The 19,100-nt window shown below is 41.6% G+C and overlaps 1 protein-coding gene across 3 annotated transcripts in view; it reads left to right on the forward strand.

Annotated features, from left to right (window-relative positions):
- The window catches only part of LOC142106897 (membrane-spanning 4-domains subfamily A member 4A-like), a 92,894-nt gene extending 78,002 nt beyond the window's left edge, over window positions 1-14,892 (forward strand). For all 3 annotated transcript variants that reach the window (XM_075189949.1, XM_075189948.1, XM_075189947.1), the window contains exons 2-7: window positions 1,632-1,806; window positions 4,669-4,797; window positions 8,409-8,465; window positions 10,792-10,965; window positions 12,259-12,378; window positions 13,413-14,892. In XM_075189949.1, the coding sequence (XP_075046050.1) occupies window positions 1,642-1,806; window positions 4,669-4,797; window positions 8,409-8,465; window positions 10,792-10,965; window positions 12,259-12,378; window positions 13,413-13,502 (735 nt within the window). In that variant the 5' untranslated portion in view covers window positions 1,632-1,641 and the 3' untranslated portion in view covers window positions 13,503-14,892. The remainder of the gene's footprint in view (window positions 1-1,631; window positions 1,807-4,668; window positions 4,798-8,408; window positions 8,466-10,791; window positions 10,966-12,258; window positions 12,379-13,412) is intronic.
- The last annotated feature ends 4,208 nt before the right edge of the window (window positions 14,893-19,100 follow it).

The following is a 19,100-nucleotide window of genomic DNA, read 5'->3' on the forward strand; positions in this document are numbered from 1 at the left end:
CTCTGACTGCAAAAGCCTTTGGTACCTGATTATTTTATATTTCTAAATATAGGTACCTTTAGAGCTCCTTTAGAGCTCTGAAACAATGGTGTCGAATCATTCTGCTCTGTGGTAGGGTTTGTACATGTCAAGGCCTATAGGGAGGGGAAGGTGACAAGTGATATGTGGAGTGATGGATGATGATGATGATTTTGGTGTGGCTCACGCTCACCTCTCCAACAGACAAATCACAGCTGGGGGCAGTTTGTGGTAGTGGTTAAAAAGAGACCTTTGGGGCCATCTCACACTTGGGGCAGTTAGTGAGAGAGACAATTATTTAAGTTAGGTACAATGAAGTTATAACTAAGTTAGATACAAACCTAAAAATACCTAACTGTGTGATGAATTTCAAATATTACTCCATAAGATAGATACAAATTTGCGTAAAATCGTTCTGCGCATGCCCAGGAACAAACTATGCTCCAGAGAATGCAGTAACATCCCATTCATCTTCAAGCGAAAAGGACCCTACTACAGGCTACAATTTGAGGTGCGGTTCGGGAGGGAAATTGGCGTATGCATGTAGTCAATATAGAGTAAGGGCGTGCCCAGTTTGAGTGCACGCAGTAGCATCCGATTCAAGCTTTGCGTGTCTCAAAAGTAGGTGTTTTTCTGTCATATCACTTGCACCAGTGACAGGTCAGGTGTAAGTGTCGAGTGATAGTGATGACAGCTGTGGATGCATGCTACAACATGTGTTTGCTATCAGGTGCATCTCTAAAAATGCATTTTATGTACACATTAGACATTAATAACATCCTAATAAATGTATTTTATGGAGAGATACATTTTTCTAATTTTTATGTTTTCTCATTAATAACTATAACAGGTGACATTAATTGAGGGTTTTTTTCTGTGCTTGCTTGACTTTATATTCCACATATGCATTGGACGTATCCTGCAGTGTATCGTCTGTTAGAGCAGAGTGACCTACCGAGCCAAGAGGGAATATGCAAAGGAATTCAGCTAAAATAAGAAGATAGCTTCAACTGTTCTCTCCTGGCAAAAAGCAAATGCATATACTGGTGTTCTGTCCTGGCGTAAAGCCGGAGGAGATACTGGCCTATCTGCCATCTTGCGATGGGTCTGGCTCGGCATACCTTGCAAAATGCATCTTTTGTTTACGCAATTTACAAACACAATTCTTGGGCGCACACCATAAACAAATATGATGTGCGTGCAATAACTGAATATAATGTATCTGTAGCTCTTCCTGGGTATGTTAATCTGTTTCTAGAGTGTGGAATTACTCCACATTCACATGGGAAAGAATGTAGCAACATCCAGGCTGCAGCGGTGGTATTTGCATTGATTGCTAGTAAACATTAGTTTCATGTTTCTGGAAATAATTGCCCAATAGCCCTAATATCTGCTGTGTTCGAGTAACAGAGACAGGCAGATATTTTTTGACCTTAAACAGGTTACATTGTCTCAGGGTGTCCTAGATACAACTAACTAGATTGTAAGATCAGTTGGGTGGGAAGAGTGTGCTGTTCAGCGTAATATTGTATTTGCTACATAAACGATAGTAAATTAAATAGATATTATGCACTTTATTATATAAAATGTTTCTGAATTGTTGTTTCTTCCAGCTGAAGAACCATGTCTGCAGCCGCATCAGATGTAGGAAGCGTTGTGATTATCTCTCAGTTGCAGCCACAAAGACATCGATCAACAACATCTGAAGAAGGGCTAACTTCTAATGCTGCAGCCCCTTTGCCCAAACCACTTGTCGCATTTTACCAAGGAGAACCTGAAGCTCTTGGGGTAAGTCGAGTGCAGTAGAATGGCTCATAAAAGTAACAAATGTATGTTACATGATCCTGCTAATCAGTCGGCTGGTTGCTTTGTTATCTTCAAACAACCAGAGGGGGGCAGCGTAGAACAGTCAGCTGGTGTAGCTGTCCCTCGGGGGACGGCAGTTACTCAGACAGTAGACAAGTGCGTTGGCTATAAACAGCGTATACCCATTTTGTCATGTTTCACATTTTATTTTTATATTTTGTTATATTTTATACATCATGGCATGAAATGGATTTATTCACTAAGTATTGTCACTGATCCTCTCAAAATCCTTTGTAATGTCAAATAAAAAAACAACACCTCGTTGTCTTAATTTATTGCACATTAAAAATAGACAAATATTGGTAACAAGTATTTGCCCCTTTTGTTAAGATACACCCTGGTACAATCACAGGGCCTGATCAACCACTAGGCTGACCAGGCTGCAGCCTGGGGCACTGGGTCCCGAGGGGCGCGGCGCTGCGGGTATTTTGGAAAATATATTGCATTACTGTCAATATTCCTAGAACAGGTTGTCCTCCAAACTGAGTATCCACGAGAAAGGCACTTTCAAGTTGAGCTACCAAGTGGTCCATCACAATTCTAAAAGAGTTACAGTCTCCACTGTCAGAGAAGGTAGAAACTGTCCATAGAACATCAGTAACCCAGGCACCTGACATATCTGCACTTAATTGAGTGGTGGAAAAACAATTGTTTCTGGAAACTCACAAAATATCACCTACCACATGGAGGGAGATTCTATGGTCTTATGAAGAAAGATTAATATTTTTGGCCTCAATGTTAGGTGCTATGTGTGAGACAAGCCTAACTCTTTCCACCATGCCAATAAGTCTATTCCTAATGTGAAGCATGCCCTTTAGGAGCATAATTATTATTATTATTATTGACTTTAATGTAGAAGGTGCCACAAAGGGTCCACAGCACAATACACAAGGAAGATTGCAGAGCAATACATTATATAAAGCGCATTGTAGATCATTCCAAGACAATACATTATAGAACCTTGCAAAACATAACATTACACAATAAAGCTACAAGTAACCGAGCAACCCAAAAAGAAGTGGAAGGCAGACCATCGAAACTCAATGCAACTTGTAGAAACAAGCAGGAGATATGACGGAACAGGGAGCAAATCAGCGGAAGATGAGCCTGTGCCCAGGAACATGGGTGCTGCAAACAGGATCAATGCTCCTGATACAGTTTAGAAAAAGAGCTGTTTGGCTTTGATGAAGGAATAAGATTTGGGTACACGCTTTTACCCCTGGAAAGCTTGATTGAGGGAGGGAATTCCAAAGGTGGGGGAGCAGCACAAGAGATGGTGGATGGAGTGGGGAAGAAAGACGGCCATCGTTGGCAAAGTGCAGAGAGCAGGAGGGAGTGCGGAGGTACAAAAGGGGGAGATGTAGGGGGTAGAGGATTGAGTGCGCGTGAGGAGTTTGATCTGAGTTCTGTAGTGGATAGGTATCCAGTGTAGCTGGGTACTGGCAATGAGGATAGAATGGGGGCAGGCATGTAAGAGGAAGGCAGGTTGAGGTAAACGATTCAGGCAATAATGAGAGAGTGGATGAGAGTTTTTGTTGCTTACAGGGTGAGAAACAGCCTGATCCTGGAGATGTTGTGAAGGTGGAAGCAGCAGGATTGGGAGAGGGTCTAAATGTGGGAATTGAAGAAGAGGAGAGGGAGGAGCCATGGATTGTACACAGGCACTGTACTGAAGGGACAGAGGAGAGAACAGTGTTATCAGTTGATGGTGAGAGAAGGGGAGGTGGAGGAACCCTGAGTTGATGAGTTTAATCTTACACATCCAAGAATAGATTTCAGTTAGACAACAGGAGATGGAAAAGAGGTCCCAGGTGCATTGACGCTGCAAAAAGGATCAGAGCTCCTGATGGAGTTTAGGAGACCAAATAATCAAGGAGATACGGGGATAGGGAGGAAGTGCATAGATATATTGAAAACATTGGTAGTAGATGGAGGAAGACATGAAGAGGGTACTGCTCATGGAAGCTTGCAATCTAGAAGGGGAGATATACAAAGAAGGGTGATGCAGAGGGGTGAGTCATGTTAAGGGGGGATTAATTATTTAGAAAGAGAGTTGATTGGCTTTGATGAAAAAAAATAGATTAAAGAGCACCATTGCAGCCTTGGAGACAAGTGAAAATTTTGATTGACATAGGGCGTTCCAAAGGTGGAGAGCAGCACAGAGAAGTATTAGAAGCGGGGGTGAGAGAAGGTAATCAGAGGGGAGGAAAGGTGGATCGAGCAACAACGTTTGTTCCACCAGTGATGTCCAATAAAGAACAATCTAGGCACAGCCTCGATAGGGCATACGAGCTGGACCTGAGCTTCTCCAGAAGAATTCAGAGCACAATAGATGAAAGATGTTGGTCCCAGTGGAGAGCTCACCACCATAAGTCTGCTCTGTTCAGAAGCCAAAAGTAAAATTAATTTTAGGAAAAGGCTTCTCAAAATAGAACTTGTCAAAATAGAGGGCACAAAGGAAGGAGCAAGATATAGACAAATCTTGGGGAAACACCTGCTATAATCTGTAAGAGATTTAGGACTTTTACATTCCAGCAGCACAATGGCCCAAAGCATGCGTGATATTTCTGTGTTACTTTTAATAAAGCTCATATGACTTCCTGTTACTAACCGGGCTTGTTCCTCTTCTCCCGGCTTATTGCTTTTTGTTGCTTTTACTTAGTCAACAATAGCCTACTTATAAAAACAAATACGGTTTTACAAGTAGGACAATGTTTGGCTGCAGTGTCAGTTCTCTTTCATTTATAATATGATTTGATAACTTGACTTTATTTTATTTTACAGGTAACTCAAATCTTTGTTGGAATAACTGTTATTGCATTTGGCTTTGCTTTAACAGCTACCTGGAGTTTCAATTACTATATCAGGGATTTTATGATCGCTACCGGTGTGCTGTTTTGGTCTGGTATAATGGTAAGATAATATATAATTATTCTTATTATGGTTCATGACACATTTTGGTATGTATTGTCTTACATAGGATAATACAATATGGCTGTTGAAATAAACTGAAAACAACGATTTGTTTATTACTAAATAGTCATATTACTAGATAACAATTAGCCATATAGGGAATTTGGACGTTAATTGCTGATCACCACCAGCAGTCAATGAGATGAGAATTATTCCTGAGTATGCTCACTATCCACAGCAATGGGCATCAAGAGTTTACCTGTAAGGTGGTGCAATCTGGCTTGATGATGTGAATAGGACATACTTGCCATCTTTTCCTCATTGGCTTCAGGGAGATCCCGGAGAAGGTGGGCGTGCGGGGGGGTGTCAACAAATCGCATCATTTTGGCACCGCCCCCTAAACGATTGTCACAATTTTGGCCAATTAGAACATAGGGCGGGGCTAAGATGTTGCAATATTTGTGTCATTAAGCCCCGCTCCCTGCCACTTATCTATTGCGGGGGCGAGAACTGGGAGGTTGTCCTGCTCTCCCAGAAATGCAGCAATCTCCCGGACATGCCGAGAGAGTAGGCAACTATGCATTAAAGAAAAGCAGCTAATAAATCTGTAGAGACTGAAGTGTCTTTTACTTTTCTGTCTCTATTACTGAAGTCATGTTGTCCTGTCAGTCTTTGATTAAATCTTGGTCTCCATTAAAATGGCCAGCACGATAGGCATCAATACATGGACATAGGACACAATTTCTGAACTGTGTCATCATGCCACAGATGGCGAAGCCAACCACGTCTTGTACTGGCTCAGCATCAGGGAGAATGCCAGACTCTTCAGGGAGTGAGGGAGATCACCCCTATTTCAGGGGATCTCCCTGACATTCAGGGAGAGTTGGCAAGTATGGAATAGGGACCAGATTGGAATATAGGTTTCAAATAACTTTACTGAGGGTATCTGTTGCGGGAATATAATGACAGTGATTAATTCACACAGCATTACCATGCAAAACAAACTTTGGAACAACACATCCTCTGTTACAGTCTCACATAGACCTTTCTAAATGTCCCTTTACATTTCTGCAGGTCACAAAACACAAAAAGGGTGTAAATGGCGATTATTAATAAAAAATAGTTTTTTTCAACTTCAAATCACAAGTGATAATGGAATCAGAATTTTTTTTTATTTTTGAACAAGTCAGTTACAAAATTCACAAAGTTCCAGTAATAGGAAAGTTCTTTGGGATGATGGAATCTTCTCTCTTGTTGTAAGGATATTCTATTCCTCTTTCCCCCAGTAGAACATGTAAAAGAGCAAACATAACCACATACTATTGTGGACTGTATCTTTAAATGAATTAAAAATACTCTAAAGATGAAAACATCATTATAGATCCCAATTCAATATCATATAGATGTCATTCACATATTGAAAATAGAACTCAATATTTATATAAAACAATTGATCTTTATTAGCAGCAATAAAACTGGATAGCACCATACAAAAAAACAAAACAGAGACAAGTGTCCGCTATGTTTTTGAATGCAAAGCCAACGATTTAGGGGAGTGAACTGGGCGGGAATGGGCATCTTGCCATAGTCAATGTACAGTAGGCGCGTGCCAAACTCAAGTGCACGCAGCCACGTCTGAATACAACTTTGAGCATCTCAAAGGCAGTTGTTTCTCTGCCGTATCTCTTGCTCCAGCTAAGGGGCTAGTCTAGCAGGGGCAAACGCAGGATTTGTAGAGGGGGGTTTCCACACCACGCCACCAGTGGGCGTTACCAACATGCATGGGGGCGTGGCTATAATATTAGACAGTGCTTGGCTGCTCTCCAACTCTTCCTATCCCCATAATATACATGAGCAATGCTGCATTCACTACTGTTAGGTACACGCAGCTCTCCCTGTTCAAGCAGAGCAGTGTGAAGCGGGGGCAGGGTCCAGCCACCTCAATTATACAGTGCTCCGGGCTTGGAGGGGGTTTTTTCAGACACTAGGAAACCCCCCTCAGTTTGCCTATGTCTAGGTCCTGATCAGTAGTGGTGACAGTCTCGTATGCATGCTCTAACATGTATACTGAAATAAAAAATAGTACATACACTTGCGCTTCCTTTTTTGACTATAAGGAAATCAAGTGGTAGATACCTTATTCATAGAGGGATTCTTTCTGTATAACTCTTGATCACATCATCATGTAGAATGCGTGTATACATAAAAAAGACACAAACAAAAGAAAAACATAACGTAATACGTATGCACAAAAACACAAAGTCCACCATCACTATATAGTGTGGAATGGTCCTTAATGAATGATGTTAAGACAGCCAATTCCAGCTATACACCCGTGATTCTTCACTCTCTCTACCCCTTTGGGTATATGCTTACATATAGAAACTCCAACACCCGCTTATCAGGATAAATCCCGTTCTCCCTTCTCCTTCCGAGACAGCAAGGTTTCCCTCCAAACTCCAACACGAAGTATATTTGTAAAGAGCAGCAACAAAGACCAATCTCGTGCATTAACTCAATACATATGATTTAATAACAATAAAAACAAAATATAAAAATGTAAAAACATATGAATATGCTTCAAAGAATGAATGACATATGTGCCCTGTACCGAATGTTCATGTATGAAACGCCTGTAGAGGATCACAGTATAGGTAGATGGTAATGCTGCAGCTCAGATCCACATCAGGTTAAAGTATACTCCTGGGGGTAAATGTATCATAGTTTCCCTTTACAAGGCAGCGCCGCTTTAAATTTTAGCTGTCATCTCGCCGATCTCGCGCGGGATGCAAAAACCGGACTATGATCCATTTACCCCCAGGTCATTGGTTTCCCGGGAAATAACCAACGCGTTTCAACCCTATGGTACCTGGGTCTTTGTCAAGGCATAAACATGTACACAAATGTCCCGAATTAAATAGTCCTTCTGGTGCGGAGAATCCACCAAAGTCCACACCGCCCATGTTAGAGCATATTAACATATGCTCTAACATGTGTTTGCAATCACGAGTGACTATAAAAATTTATTTTATGTTCAGTAGACATTAACAACATTCTAATAAATGTATTTCATGGGAAAAAATAAATAAAAATACAACAACTTTTTTTTAACTGTTTTATCATTAATGCCTTTATTTTATTTTCCTGTATGTTCTTTGGGAAATGTATAATCCACATAGGTATTGTACGTATCCTGCAGCATCTTGTGTAGTAGAGGACTGCAGGCCTACACCTGAATTCAACAGCGCACGTATCTTGAGATCTGAGCCTAGAAGAATCTGGGAGTGCGCACAGCCTAAGAACGTGCATATAATACTGACCGCGGGATGCCTTCAGGACACGTGTCTTGATGAATCGGACCCCTTGCTGCTACCTCCAGTTCATTTTGTGTGGAGCTTTTGAATTTTATCTTAGTGAAGTTCACCCAAAAGTATCTAAGTAAAAATGTTAGTATTATATGAAAGTCTTCAATACAAAAATATTAAGGAATTTACTTTTACAGTGTAAAAGTAGGAAGCATAAACAATAAATGACCATGATCAAAACCCATAACTTCTTCTTTGTGATATCTGCGGTAAAATAAAAAGACATTTTTCTATTTTTTATTTTAGTATATTATTTCTGGATCACTTTCAGTAGCTGCTGCAACAAAACCCACTTTGGGGAAGGTAAGAACAAATATGAAATATCAGCACCCCTCCTCCTCTTCCACTATCAGCCCCTTTCCTCCACTTTGACTGTCAGTCCCCTCCTCCACTTTGACTGTCAGCCCTCCCTCCTCCTCTTATACTATCAGCCCTCTCCTCCTCTTCCACTCTCAGCCCCCCTCCTTCACTTTCACTATCAGCCCCCCTCCTCCTCTTATACTATCAGCCCCTTTCCTCCTCTTTGACTGTTAGTCCTCCTACCTCACTCTCAGCCCAATCCTCCACTTTACTACCAGCCCCCCTCCTCCTCTTCCACGATTAGCCCCTTTCCTCCTCTTCCACTATCAGCCCCTTTCCTCCTCTTCCACTATCAGCCCCCCTCCTCCTCTTTGTCAGTCTCCCTCCTCCTCTTCCACTCTCAGCCCCCCTCCTTCACTTTCACTATCAGCCCCCCTGCTCCTCTTATACTATCTGCCCCTTTCCTCCTCTTTGACTGTTAGTCCTCCTCCTTCACTCTCAGCCCAATCCTCCACTTTACTACCAGCCCCCCTCCTCCTCTTCCACGATTAGCCCCTTTCCTCCTCTTCCACTATCAGCCCCTTTCCTCCTCTTCCACTATCAGCCCCCCTCCTCCTCTTTGTCAGTCTCCCTCCTCCTCTTCCACTCTCAGCCCCCCTCCTTCACTTTCACTATCAGCCCCCCTGCTCCTCTTATACTATCTGCCCCTTTCCTCCTCTTTGACTGTTAGTCCTCCTCCTTCACTCTCAGCCCACTCCTCCACTTTACTAGCAGCCCCCCTCCTCCTCTTCCACGATCAGCCCCTTTCCTCCTCTTCCACTATCAGCCCCTTTCCTCCTCTTCCACTATCAGCCCCCCTCCTCCTCTTTGTCAAACCCCTCCTCCTCTTCCACTCTCAGCCCCCTCCTCCTCTTCCACTATCAGCCCCCCTCCTTCACTTTCACTATCAGCCCCTCCTCCTCCTCTTATACTATCAGCCCCCCTCCTCCTCTTCTACTATCAGCCCCTTTCCTCCTCTTCCACTCTCAGCCCCCCTCCTTCACTTTCACTATCAGCCCCCCTCCTCCTCTTATACTATCAGCCCTTTTCCTCCTCTTTGACTATTAGTCCTCCTCCTTCACTATCAGCCCACTCCTCCACTTTACTACCAGCCCACCTCCTCCCCTTCCACGATCAGCCCCCTCCTCCTCTTTGTCAGTCTCCCTCCTCCTCTTCCACTTTCAGCCCCCCTCCTCCTCTTCTACTATCAGCCCATTTCCTCCACTTTGACTGTCAGTCCCCTCCTCCTCTTTCACTATCAGCCCCCCTCCTCTTTCACACTCATCCTCCCTCCTCCTCTTCCACTACCAGCCCATTTCCTCCTCTTTCACTCTCAGCCCCTTTCCTCCTCTTTCACACTCATCCTCCCTCCTCCTCTTTCACTCTCCGTCCTTATACTACTTCTTCACTCTCAATACCTCCTCCTAATTTTTCTCTCTCAATCACCCTTCCTCCTCCTTCACTATCAGCCCCCCTCCTCTTTCACACTCATCCTCCCTCCTCCTCTTACACTCTCAGCCTCCCTTATTTTTCACTCTCAGTCCTTCTTTTTATACTCTCAGGCTCCTTGTACTTTTATAATCTAAAGATATAAACTTCTACTGATGATACCTAGTAATATATTATGCAATTTGTAATGCCCACCCAGCGAGATCTAATGTGTCAATAGCCCAGAAATATCTAAAATGTCAGACATAATGTCTATTAATATCTAATATACCAGTTACAATAGCCCATATTATAATGTTAGCGGCAATGCCCAGGTCAGATCTGCCAGTATAGTGCACATGATAATTCCCTGTAATGCCCAGTGGTTGATGACCAGTTGTAGAATGTTCATTAGTAGCAACAATGTCCAACAAGATCCCCCTTAGAAGCAGTAATGTCCAGAAAGATGTCCATTCATAGCAGCAATGCACAAGAAGATGTCTATGAGTGGCAGTAATGCACAAAAAGCTGCTCGTTAGTTAAATTAATGTGCAATAACATGGCCATTAGTACCATCAGTGGCCAGGAAGATGCCCATTAGTAGCATTATTGGAAATGAAGATGTCCAGCAATAAAACTAAGGCCCAATTACATACCCATTACTAGCAGTAACCTATAATTTGTTCTATAAGATGTTCCTTAGTTGCCCGTAATCTTTGTAGGCCCAGTATTAGTGACAACGACCAGTAAGAAACAGCCACAATTATCTCCCACTCTTCTCACCTTCCCCTCCTGGACCACACGCCCACTTACAGCGCTACCCGGGCAGCTCTCACTGTCATGTTCAAATTTTTGATTGCAGGTGAGGTCAAGTTTGGTTCTAAACATAATCAGTTCAGTGGCGGCCGGCCTGGCAATTATAATGATTGGAATCTGTTTACCGTCAAACTACACGTACTACTATAACCAACTCTCCAATGTGTACTGTGCCTATTATAACCCAAGCGAGGACTGTGAAGGACATTATGATAGAAAGGTAACTATCGTCCATGCATTGTTATTTTATAATATAGGAATTTATATGAATTCAAAGGACCTTCAAAGCTTAAATGTATATTACCTTATGTAAAAGGACTATTGCAATGACAGCTATATATGCAAAGCTTATCGTAGCATGCAAGATATTTGAGACTTTGTCATATATTAAGGAGGATAGAGCTTTATTTTGGTTGAGCCCTAAATATTAAAGGGGTAACCGATGGCGACAACTCCACAGACATTAAGAATCACCTTCTCTCTAAAGCAACAACTGCTTATCAGGTATCATACCAAGGTGATACCTGATCTGGTAACTCCATCTCAGTGCGACAAGAACAGAATGAGACTATTGATAAATGTAATCACTAATTAAATAAAAAAAAAAATCAGCACCTGTCCATGAAAAATTAATAGAGATTTTTGGGGGTAAACTGCAGATAGAATATAGATTGTATACAACATTGTGATTAAGGTCATTTTAAAAATACCCCTCTGAATGACATCCATGTGCTTATCATGTGCTGGTTCATACATGAAAAGCACATTAAAATAATAAAATATTGCGTTCAATGCTATTGTGTACCATTACAAAAATAATATGGGCCTGATTCATTAAGGAAAGTAAGGCAAAAAACTGGATAACCCATGTTACAATACAAGGGGTGCAAATTAGTTTAGTATTTTGCACATAAAGAAAATACTGACTGTTTTTTCATCTAGCACACAAATACTTAATAGCATTATTTTACCCTGAAATGTAAAGTTGATCTAGGACATGCTCTACCCCAATTATAAATCTCTCCCCACAATTTTAAATTTACCTCCCCCTACAAGGCAACATGGTTTTGCCAAGGGGCAAAGTTACTCATTTTGTTTGCTTTACTTTCCTTAATGAATCAGTTGGGAGAAGTCACCATTCAGATCAGGGAGAAAAGGAGCAGGTGGACCAAGCATCCAGGAGATAGGTGCAGGAAGCTCATTCATGCCTATAGGAATTAGTAGTTATTTTAATCAAAGGCTGTGCAACACAATATTAAGTCTAGGGTGTCAATCATCTTGGCAATGCCATTTCTTTCCATTTTCTGTTTTAAATCGATATATATTATTACATTATAAATAAAAACCAAAGGTTCTATAATATTAACAGATAAAGAATTCTGAAGACCAAATACGTTTGTTAATTTCAGCTCAATAATACGCAGCCTTTTCTACATATTAATATAAAATAGCGGCTTTAATTGCTCTTTAAACTAGTGAATTGTTTATAATACTCCTCTTTTTGCTGTTTCAGGCTTTCTTAGCGGGTATTGTGACTCTGCTTTTTATACTTAACGTACTGATATTCACCGTCAACATATCCACGTCAGTGTTTGCGTGCAGAACCGTGTGTCGATCCTCCTATAGCGACATGGTAAGTTAGTGGTTTTCAAATATACTTAAAGTAACAAGTAAGCTAGGTAATACATTATTTATTTCTGAAAAAGCAACTACTTGATACCTATTTGAATTAAATATTTCCTACTGAATAGAATAGGCTGCATTATTAGACAAGAGCATTAAATGGCTGATTGCACTGAAATATTTACATGCAGAAGAGAATTGTCCCTAGTCAAGACTGTATCCAAAGCTTTATTACAGCCCATAAAACTCAAAAGGATGGCATGATTGAGAAGGGGCAGGACACTAATGAAAACATGTGCCAATACGTGCTTCACTTCAGTCGAACTTTATACTAATTGTTCGGATATCAACTAAGGATAAAAGGAACACATACAATATATAAGTTCAGGTAACTGTCACATGGATAAAGATGCAATTAGTCCATTGCAGTCTTGTGAAATATATTTGTAATTGAAAAGATCTTGTTGTCCAGGTATGACTTTATCGATGAAGGACAGCTGGGAGGAGGCTCAGAAATAAGTAGACTACTTCCGAGTTATTACTATGAGGCCTAGTCAAGATCAGAACAGCTTTTTGTAATCATCTCCTACATGTCCAATTGTGGCTAGTTTCTAAGTGGACAGCGAGAGAAAATACTTTATCCAATGAAATCATCTGAATGCCCACAACGGCATAGAGTATCTCAGGAGATGACTGTGCGGATCTTGTAGGAGGCAGAAACTCATGTGGATGTTATGGTTTAATGACATGATGCGAGTCGGGGAATGGAGGAAAGCAGGAAGCCACAGACTGAGAGTTAGAAATTGAAAGGAGCAGGGTCTCCCAACAGCACAGAGTAATGATTTCAGATACCCGTCAAGCTGATGCAGAAAGGTTGTGGTGTGAAATGTATTTCTATATGAAACAAAGTTCTTACATTCACATTTTATTAATATGAGTTTTTAAGAGGGCATCTGGTAGTGGAGTATTATAATGTTGTATACACACGGTTACAGCTAATTGTTCAGGCTAATACTTTAACAATGCACCTGTGTTTCATTCCAGTCTCTGGTCATCTATCAAACCACATCTGTTCCCGATACAACTGCTGCCTTTACTGCTGCACTGTCTTCTGATGGGGACAAAAAGATATAGGAGTGATGTGTAGCACATTAAAGGGGCAGACAGTGTGATTGTGATATAGACACAACAGGAGAACTCCTCAAACTGGATGGAAGAGATCACTATTTTAATCAGATATCCTTGAGGATTCACTGTTCATTTCATAGCCAAAGTATAGCCATAAAAAACAACATAACCTTAAAAACACTATGAACTATTTTTATTTTGTATTATTTATAAAGTACTAGAGGAAGCACTGTTAAGTGGCACACAGGCATTATAGAACACAGAGGTTATCCAACCCAAAAACTCTGGTGCTCTGAGGGGAGTAACCAGTGATATTGTATGGAGTGGGGAATGCTGATCATTTCTCGTGTAGCAGTCTTTCACTATAGGAGCATTTAAACCATACTTGGCAACTCTCCCTGAATGTCAGGGAGACTCCCTGAAATAGGGGTGATCTCCCTCACTCCCTGAAGAGTCTGGCATTCTCCCTGATGCTGAGCCAGTACAAGACGTGGTTGGCTTCGCTATCTGTGGCATGATGACACTGTTCAGAAATTGTGTCCTATGTCCATGTATTGATGCCTATGGAGGTGGCCATTTTAATGGAGAACGAGATTTAATCAAAGACTGACAGGTAAGTCAACATGACTTCAGTAGTGGAGACAGAAATGTAAAAGACACTTCAGTCTCTAGAGATTCATTAGTTGCTTTTCTTTAACGCATAGTTGCCTACTCTCCTGGAATGACCGGGAGTCTTCCGCATTTCTGGGAGACCTCCCAGGCTCCCGGAAGAGCAGGGCAACAATAGATAAGTGGCCGGGGGTGGGGCTTAATGATGCAACTATAACATCATCTTAGCCTTATCCTCCTGTAATTGGCCAAAATTGTGACAATCGTTTAGGGGAAGGGGGCCAAAGTGATTTGATTTATCAAGCCCCGTCACCACACTCCCACCTCCCCCGGGATTTCCCTGAAGCCAACGAGGAAAAGTTGGCAAGTATGATTTAAACCTGATGCTCTTCAGGGGCCTCTAGCATTCAAAAGGGCCACACATTACCCTTAATCTCAGAAATAAGATAAAACAATACATTTAATCAAAGAAAGGGACACTGATCTCTAATAACATATCAGCAGGCATTGTATACAACTGTCACAAACTATAACAAACTAATCTGATAATAATCAGGAAGGAGCTGGGGGCCACAGGGGCTGACCCGAGAAGGCTAGGGCTGTTATTTGTCCATCACTGAATTAAAACATTCATAAAGCTGCACTGGTTTTGGAAAAACACAGTGTTCTAAAATGTTTATGTGACATTACCGTAGCACATTGTGTTTCCTTTTTTATGTGTATTTATATGTGCTTTCATGTTTTATATTTTGCTTAGCTGCATAATAAATATATATTTTTCCCATGAGTGCAGTGTCTCATTACTCAGCTTTCCCTTCTTATTAAAAAAAATAAAATTGCTGGGCTTGATTTGTGAAAAGGCGACACAGGCACAGACCCAGGGTGATAGAGATGAAAGGGCGGCGATCTGATCGTTGCTTTAACAACTCACCACATAAAACATGACTTTTAGAATATGCTTCATTTTTCACATGCAGATGAGACAAGGTTCAGATTGGAGCCACGGAGCTCTGCAGCTTTGTGAGTGAGGCACGAGGAGGGCAGCTACAGTGACCTAAGAAGGCAAAAAACAGGTAAACATTTGTGGTACAGCAGCTAGAAAAAAATCAAACACTTTTTAAATCAAAACTAGAATCTTGCTCTACAAATGGAGGAGAGGAGAACAGTGTATTGTTCTACACTCTATTTACTTTGGGAAACCTACATGCATGAAGCATGTAGGTTTCCCAAAGTAATCTAAACATGGGCTCTGGGATGGGCAAAATCTCCTTTTTATAGTGTAATATTGTTATTTCTTCCTCTAAGTCAGACCTGGGCAAACTTCGGCCCACGGGCCACATACGACCCGCCAGCCTTCCGAATCCGGCCCGCCGGGTCTGCCCAGGAGATTTAATTAATTTTGCTGCCAGCCACAGGTTCTGGAAGGGATACGGAGCTGGTCGGCGATGCGCGTCCCTTCCAGAGCATCAGATCATGCCGGGGCCGGATACAGCGTAATCCCCTGCGCTGCTGCGTAGGGAGGAAGTGCGCACTGTCCATACACCTCTCCCGCCGCATTCACAGCAGCGCCGCGGAGGAGACCACAGAAGAGTATGGAAGAAGACAGTAAAAAGGTAAGTATTACCGTTACAGACAACATCATGCCGGGTGCAGCAGGGCTGAGGGGCAGCACGGCATGATGCGGATCACCACAGGACAGCGGGCATCATGCCGCGCTGCCCCTCAGCCCTGCTGTGCCCGGCATGATGTTGATTAAAGATGGACAGATGGACGGATAGAGCTCTGGTATAGTGGGGTAATATCTAGGTGGGGGTTCCAGTCACTGTGTTTATTGATGGTGGTACTGTGGGTCACTGTTTTTATTGATATTGGTACTGTGGGTCACTGTTTTTATTGATGGCTGTGCTGTGGGTCACTGTTTTTATTGATGGAGGTACTCATCCATGTTAGAAGCACTGCATGCTGAGTTTTCATTGCGATTTCAAGACTTCAAAAGACTTGAGAGTGAAATGGACATGGTTTCTTCTCCCTTCAGCTGCAATGTGGATAATGCACCCAGTGATGTTCAGATGGAACTCATTGACTTGCAGTCTGACACACTTCTGGCAGCGCACTTTAGGTCTGTCCCATTGCTTGAGTTTTACTCATCACTCAAAGAGGAGAACTTTCCACACATGAGGAGACATGCTCTGAAAATTCTAGTCCTCTTTGGATCTACCTACATATGTGAACAGACATTCTCAGTGATGAAGTTCAACAAATCCAGACACAGATCCTGTATCACTGATGACCACCTCTCAGTTGTCCTTCGCATAGCCACCTCAGATATTCCGCCAGATTTCAGTGCACTTGTTCAAGCCCAAGACAGACTAGATTTCTCCCACTGAACAGGTAAATGATTCTTATATATAATTTGCTGCATTTTATGATGGGCCCTTTATAATGGCCTTTTATAAATTTGGTTCGGCCCTCGAACACAGATCTGATTTTCCATGTGGCCCCCGAAAGAAATTAATTGCCCACCCCTGCTCTAAGTGGTTCCTTCACACACAGATACTATCTTGAAATTCTATATCTGCAACCATAGTGTTATAGAAGTACCATATCCCAAATATGACAGCCTAAAGTAGCTTTTTTTTCAGTAGTAATATATGTTTTAAGCAAGCATTATCTAGTCCTTGTTCTTGGCAATCCACCTATAGATTATTATTTTCTTTTCAGCACCTCTCTGTACAGCAAACAATAATGGCTGCCACAGGGTCTCAGCTCTCAGAATGCCAAGTGATGACAGAGGGGGGGGGGGGGAGAAGGAGTGGGAGAATGTCACAGGCTTACAACTCTCAGCATGTCATGTAATAGCAATAAACAGAGCTCAAAGAGTTGTGTCAAAGCCTCTCTGCTCACTACATTAAGTGCCATGTGACTGTTGTTGCCATGGTGCTCATATAACACTGGAATATAGGAAGAATTATAAATCATTAACAGCAGTCTGAAGAAACATACCAAGGAAAAGGTTTGTTACCAAGCTGCTTCTTATAGCCTGCCACGGGATTGTTGCATTACGCTTACTTTCACATAACTTGCCACTCCTTATTTACTGAGAAGTAAACAGTTATAATTTGCAGAGCAGTAATTGCACAATATATTTATTCACCCATGGCAAACAACTGCATGAACTGCAAGCTTCCTGTTTTGCAATAACATTATATGGTGGATTGCCTCCAATGTTATGCCCCGATTGATGATCACTATCTCTCTGTTACTTTTCCATGACTGTATCTTTGCATGTTCCCCAAATTAATTCTTAAAGACTGAGTAATACTCAGTTTGTGGTACTCTGTACACAACTTATTGCTTAATGGTGCTGACACTGCTTTTAATTATGATTCTCACTCTTGTCTAGGCATAAAATAATGTTTTTGTTGGATGAAAGTCAAATTGAACTTTATTTCCAATTTTGGAACAAATGGCACTTTATACCACACCCATTCCTATGCTTCCAACTCCGACGTTTCTAATAAGGATTCATAGGGAGAACTTATGTGTCCTATAGTCCGTGTATAGTAATCCTCTGATGAAACTAGCATGGAGCACCAGAGTAACTATGGACTATACTAATCAATTGAATTTTTCTACTTTTGGACTTTGATCTTTAAACACCAACTATAAACATCTCTTGTATTCACTTTACTAGATGCCGGTTGGGAGCGGTATTTAGCCTGGAAAGGAGTGCGTTTTCTTCAACTCGTCATCTCTGGAGTTGATGTAGCTGTTTTACGAAAGGTGGAAAAGATTCATGATGTTTGAATCACATGCACACGGACAAGTGAATCATAACAGTATAGAAGGCAAAGATTATACATTGTACATAAGTTTTATAGGCAATAATCTTGGTACCCTTCGCAGAGGAGTGTTTCTGCTTTACATTTGCATTGATTGGATAAATACTAATTGCATATATCTCCACCCAAAAAATGCACCTGTCTAACCCGAAACATAGTCAGTAGAGGCCCTAACTGCTGATAAATGGAGACAATACTTCTCTTTTCAGTGTTTCTAGCTAAAACACTGCTCAGAACATTTTGTATAAGCACATTCCTAAAAGAAAGACGTGCATCTTGCATAAACATATTCAAATTGTAAAGAAAAACATTGTTATAATAAGACAGTACTATGCATATCATTGCTCCTAGACTCCATTTGTATTCAGATTGTCATTAAACTTTCACGATCCACCCTCTGAGATATCCGATATCACTCAAGCGGCCTGCCCAATTATGTCCCCTCTCCCAAACTTCTCATAAAGTGAAAAGCTATTGAAACCTAGTCTCTCCTACCTGGATTATCACCTTTTTCCTTCCTTGCTTGCACAAGGCACTAAAAGGAATATGAAGACCTAACAGTCACATAAATGATTAATAGGACCACAAGACCCATTACTATTATATTATTATACTATCGGGTATATTACAGTATATGTAATACTGTAATATACCTGACAGTATACTGACCTATACTTGAACAAACTGACCACTGGAACTGTTCATGCTTGCTTTCGCAAGCTGTCTTTCTTTTCTGCAACGTAGATGAGTCTATTGAATGATGTCATATTATTATTTCAGGGATAACCGGGCTGGGAAGCAAGTCACATTAGACCCAGTCTATAACCATGAGTAATTCCGTTTCCACACACAATATTCAGCCCTTGGGACATCACAATAGAGGTCCCATATCTGATCGTATGACCTGCGCTGCTTTGTACAATTTAAAATAATTCATTATGTAGGCGGCGTTACACTTGTATTCTGGATAAGCCATAATCATAGGCAAACAGAGGGGGGGGGGGGTTCCTAGTGCCTGGAAACCACCCTCCAAGCCTGGGGCACTGTATAATTGAGCTGGCTGGACCCTGCCCCCGCTTCACGCGGCTCTGGAAAAGAGAGATCTGCGTGCACCTAACAGTAGTGCACGCAATAAAAAAAAAGTAGGCAGGTA

This window comes from Mixophyes fleayi, chromosome 11 (genome assembly GCF_038048845.1).
Source record: "Mixophyes fleayi isolate aMixFle1 chromosome 11, aMixFle1.hap1, whole genome shotgun sequence".
NCBI lineage: Eukaryota > Metazoa > Chordata > Amphibia > Anura > Limnodynastidae > Mixophyes > Mixophyes fleayi.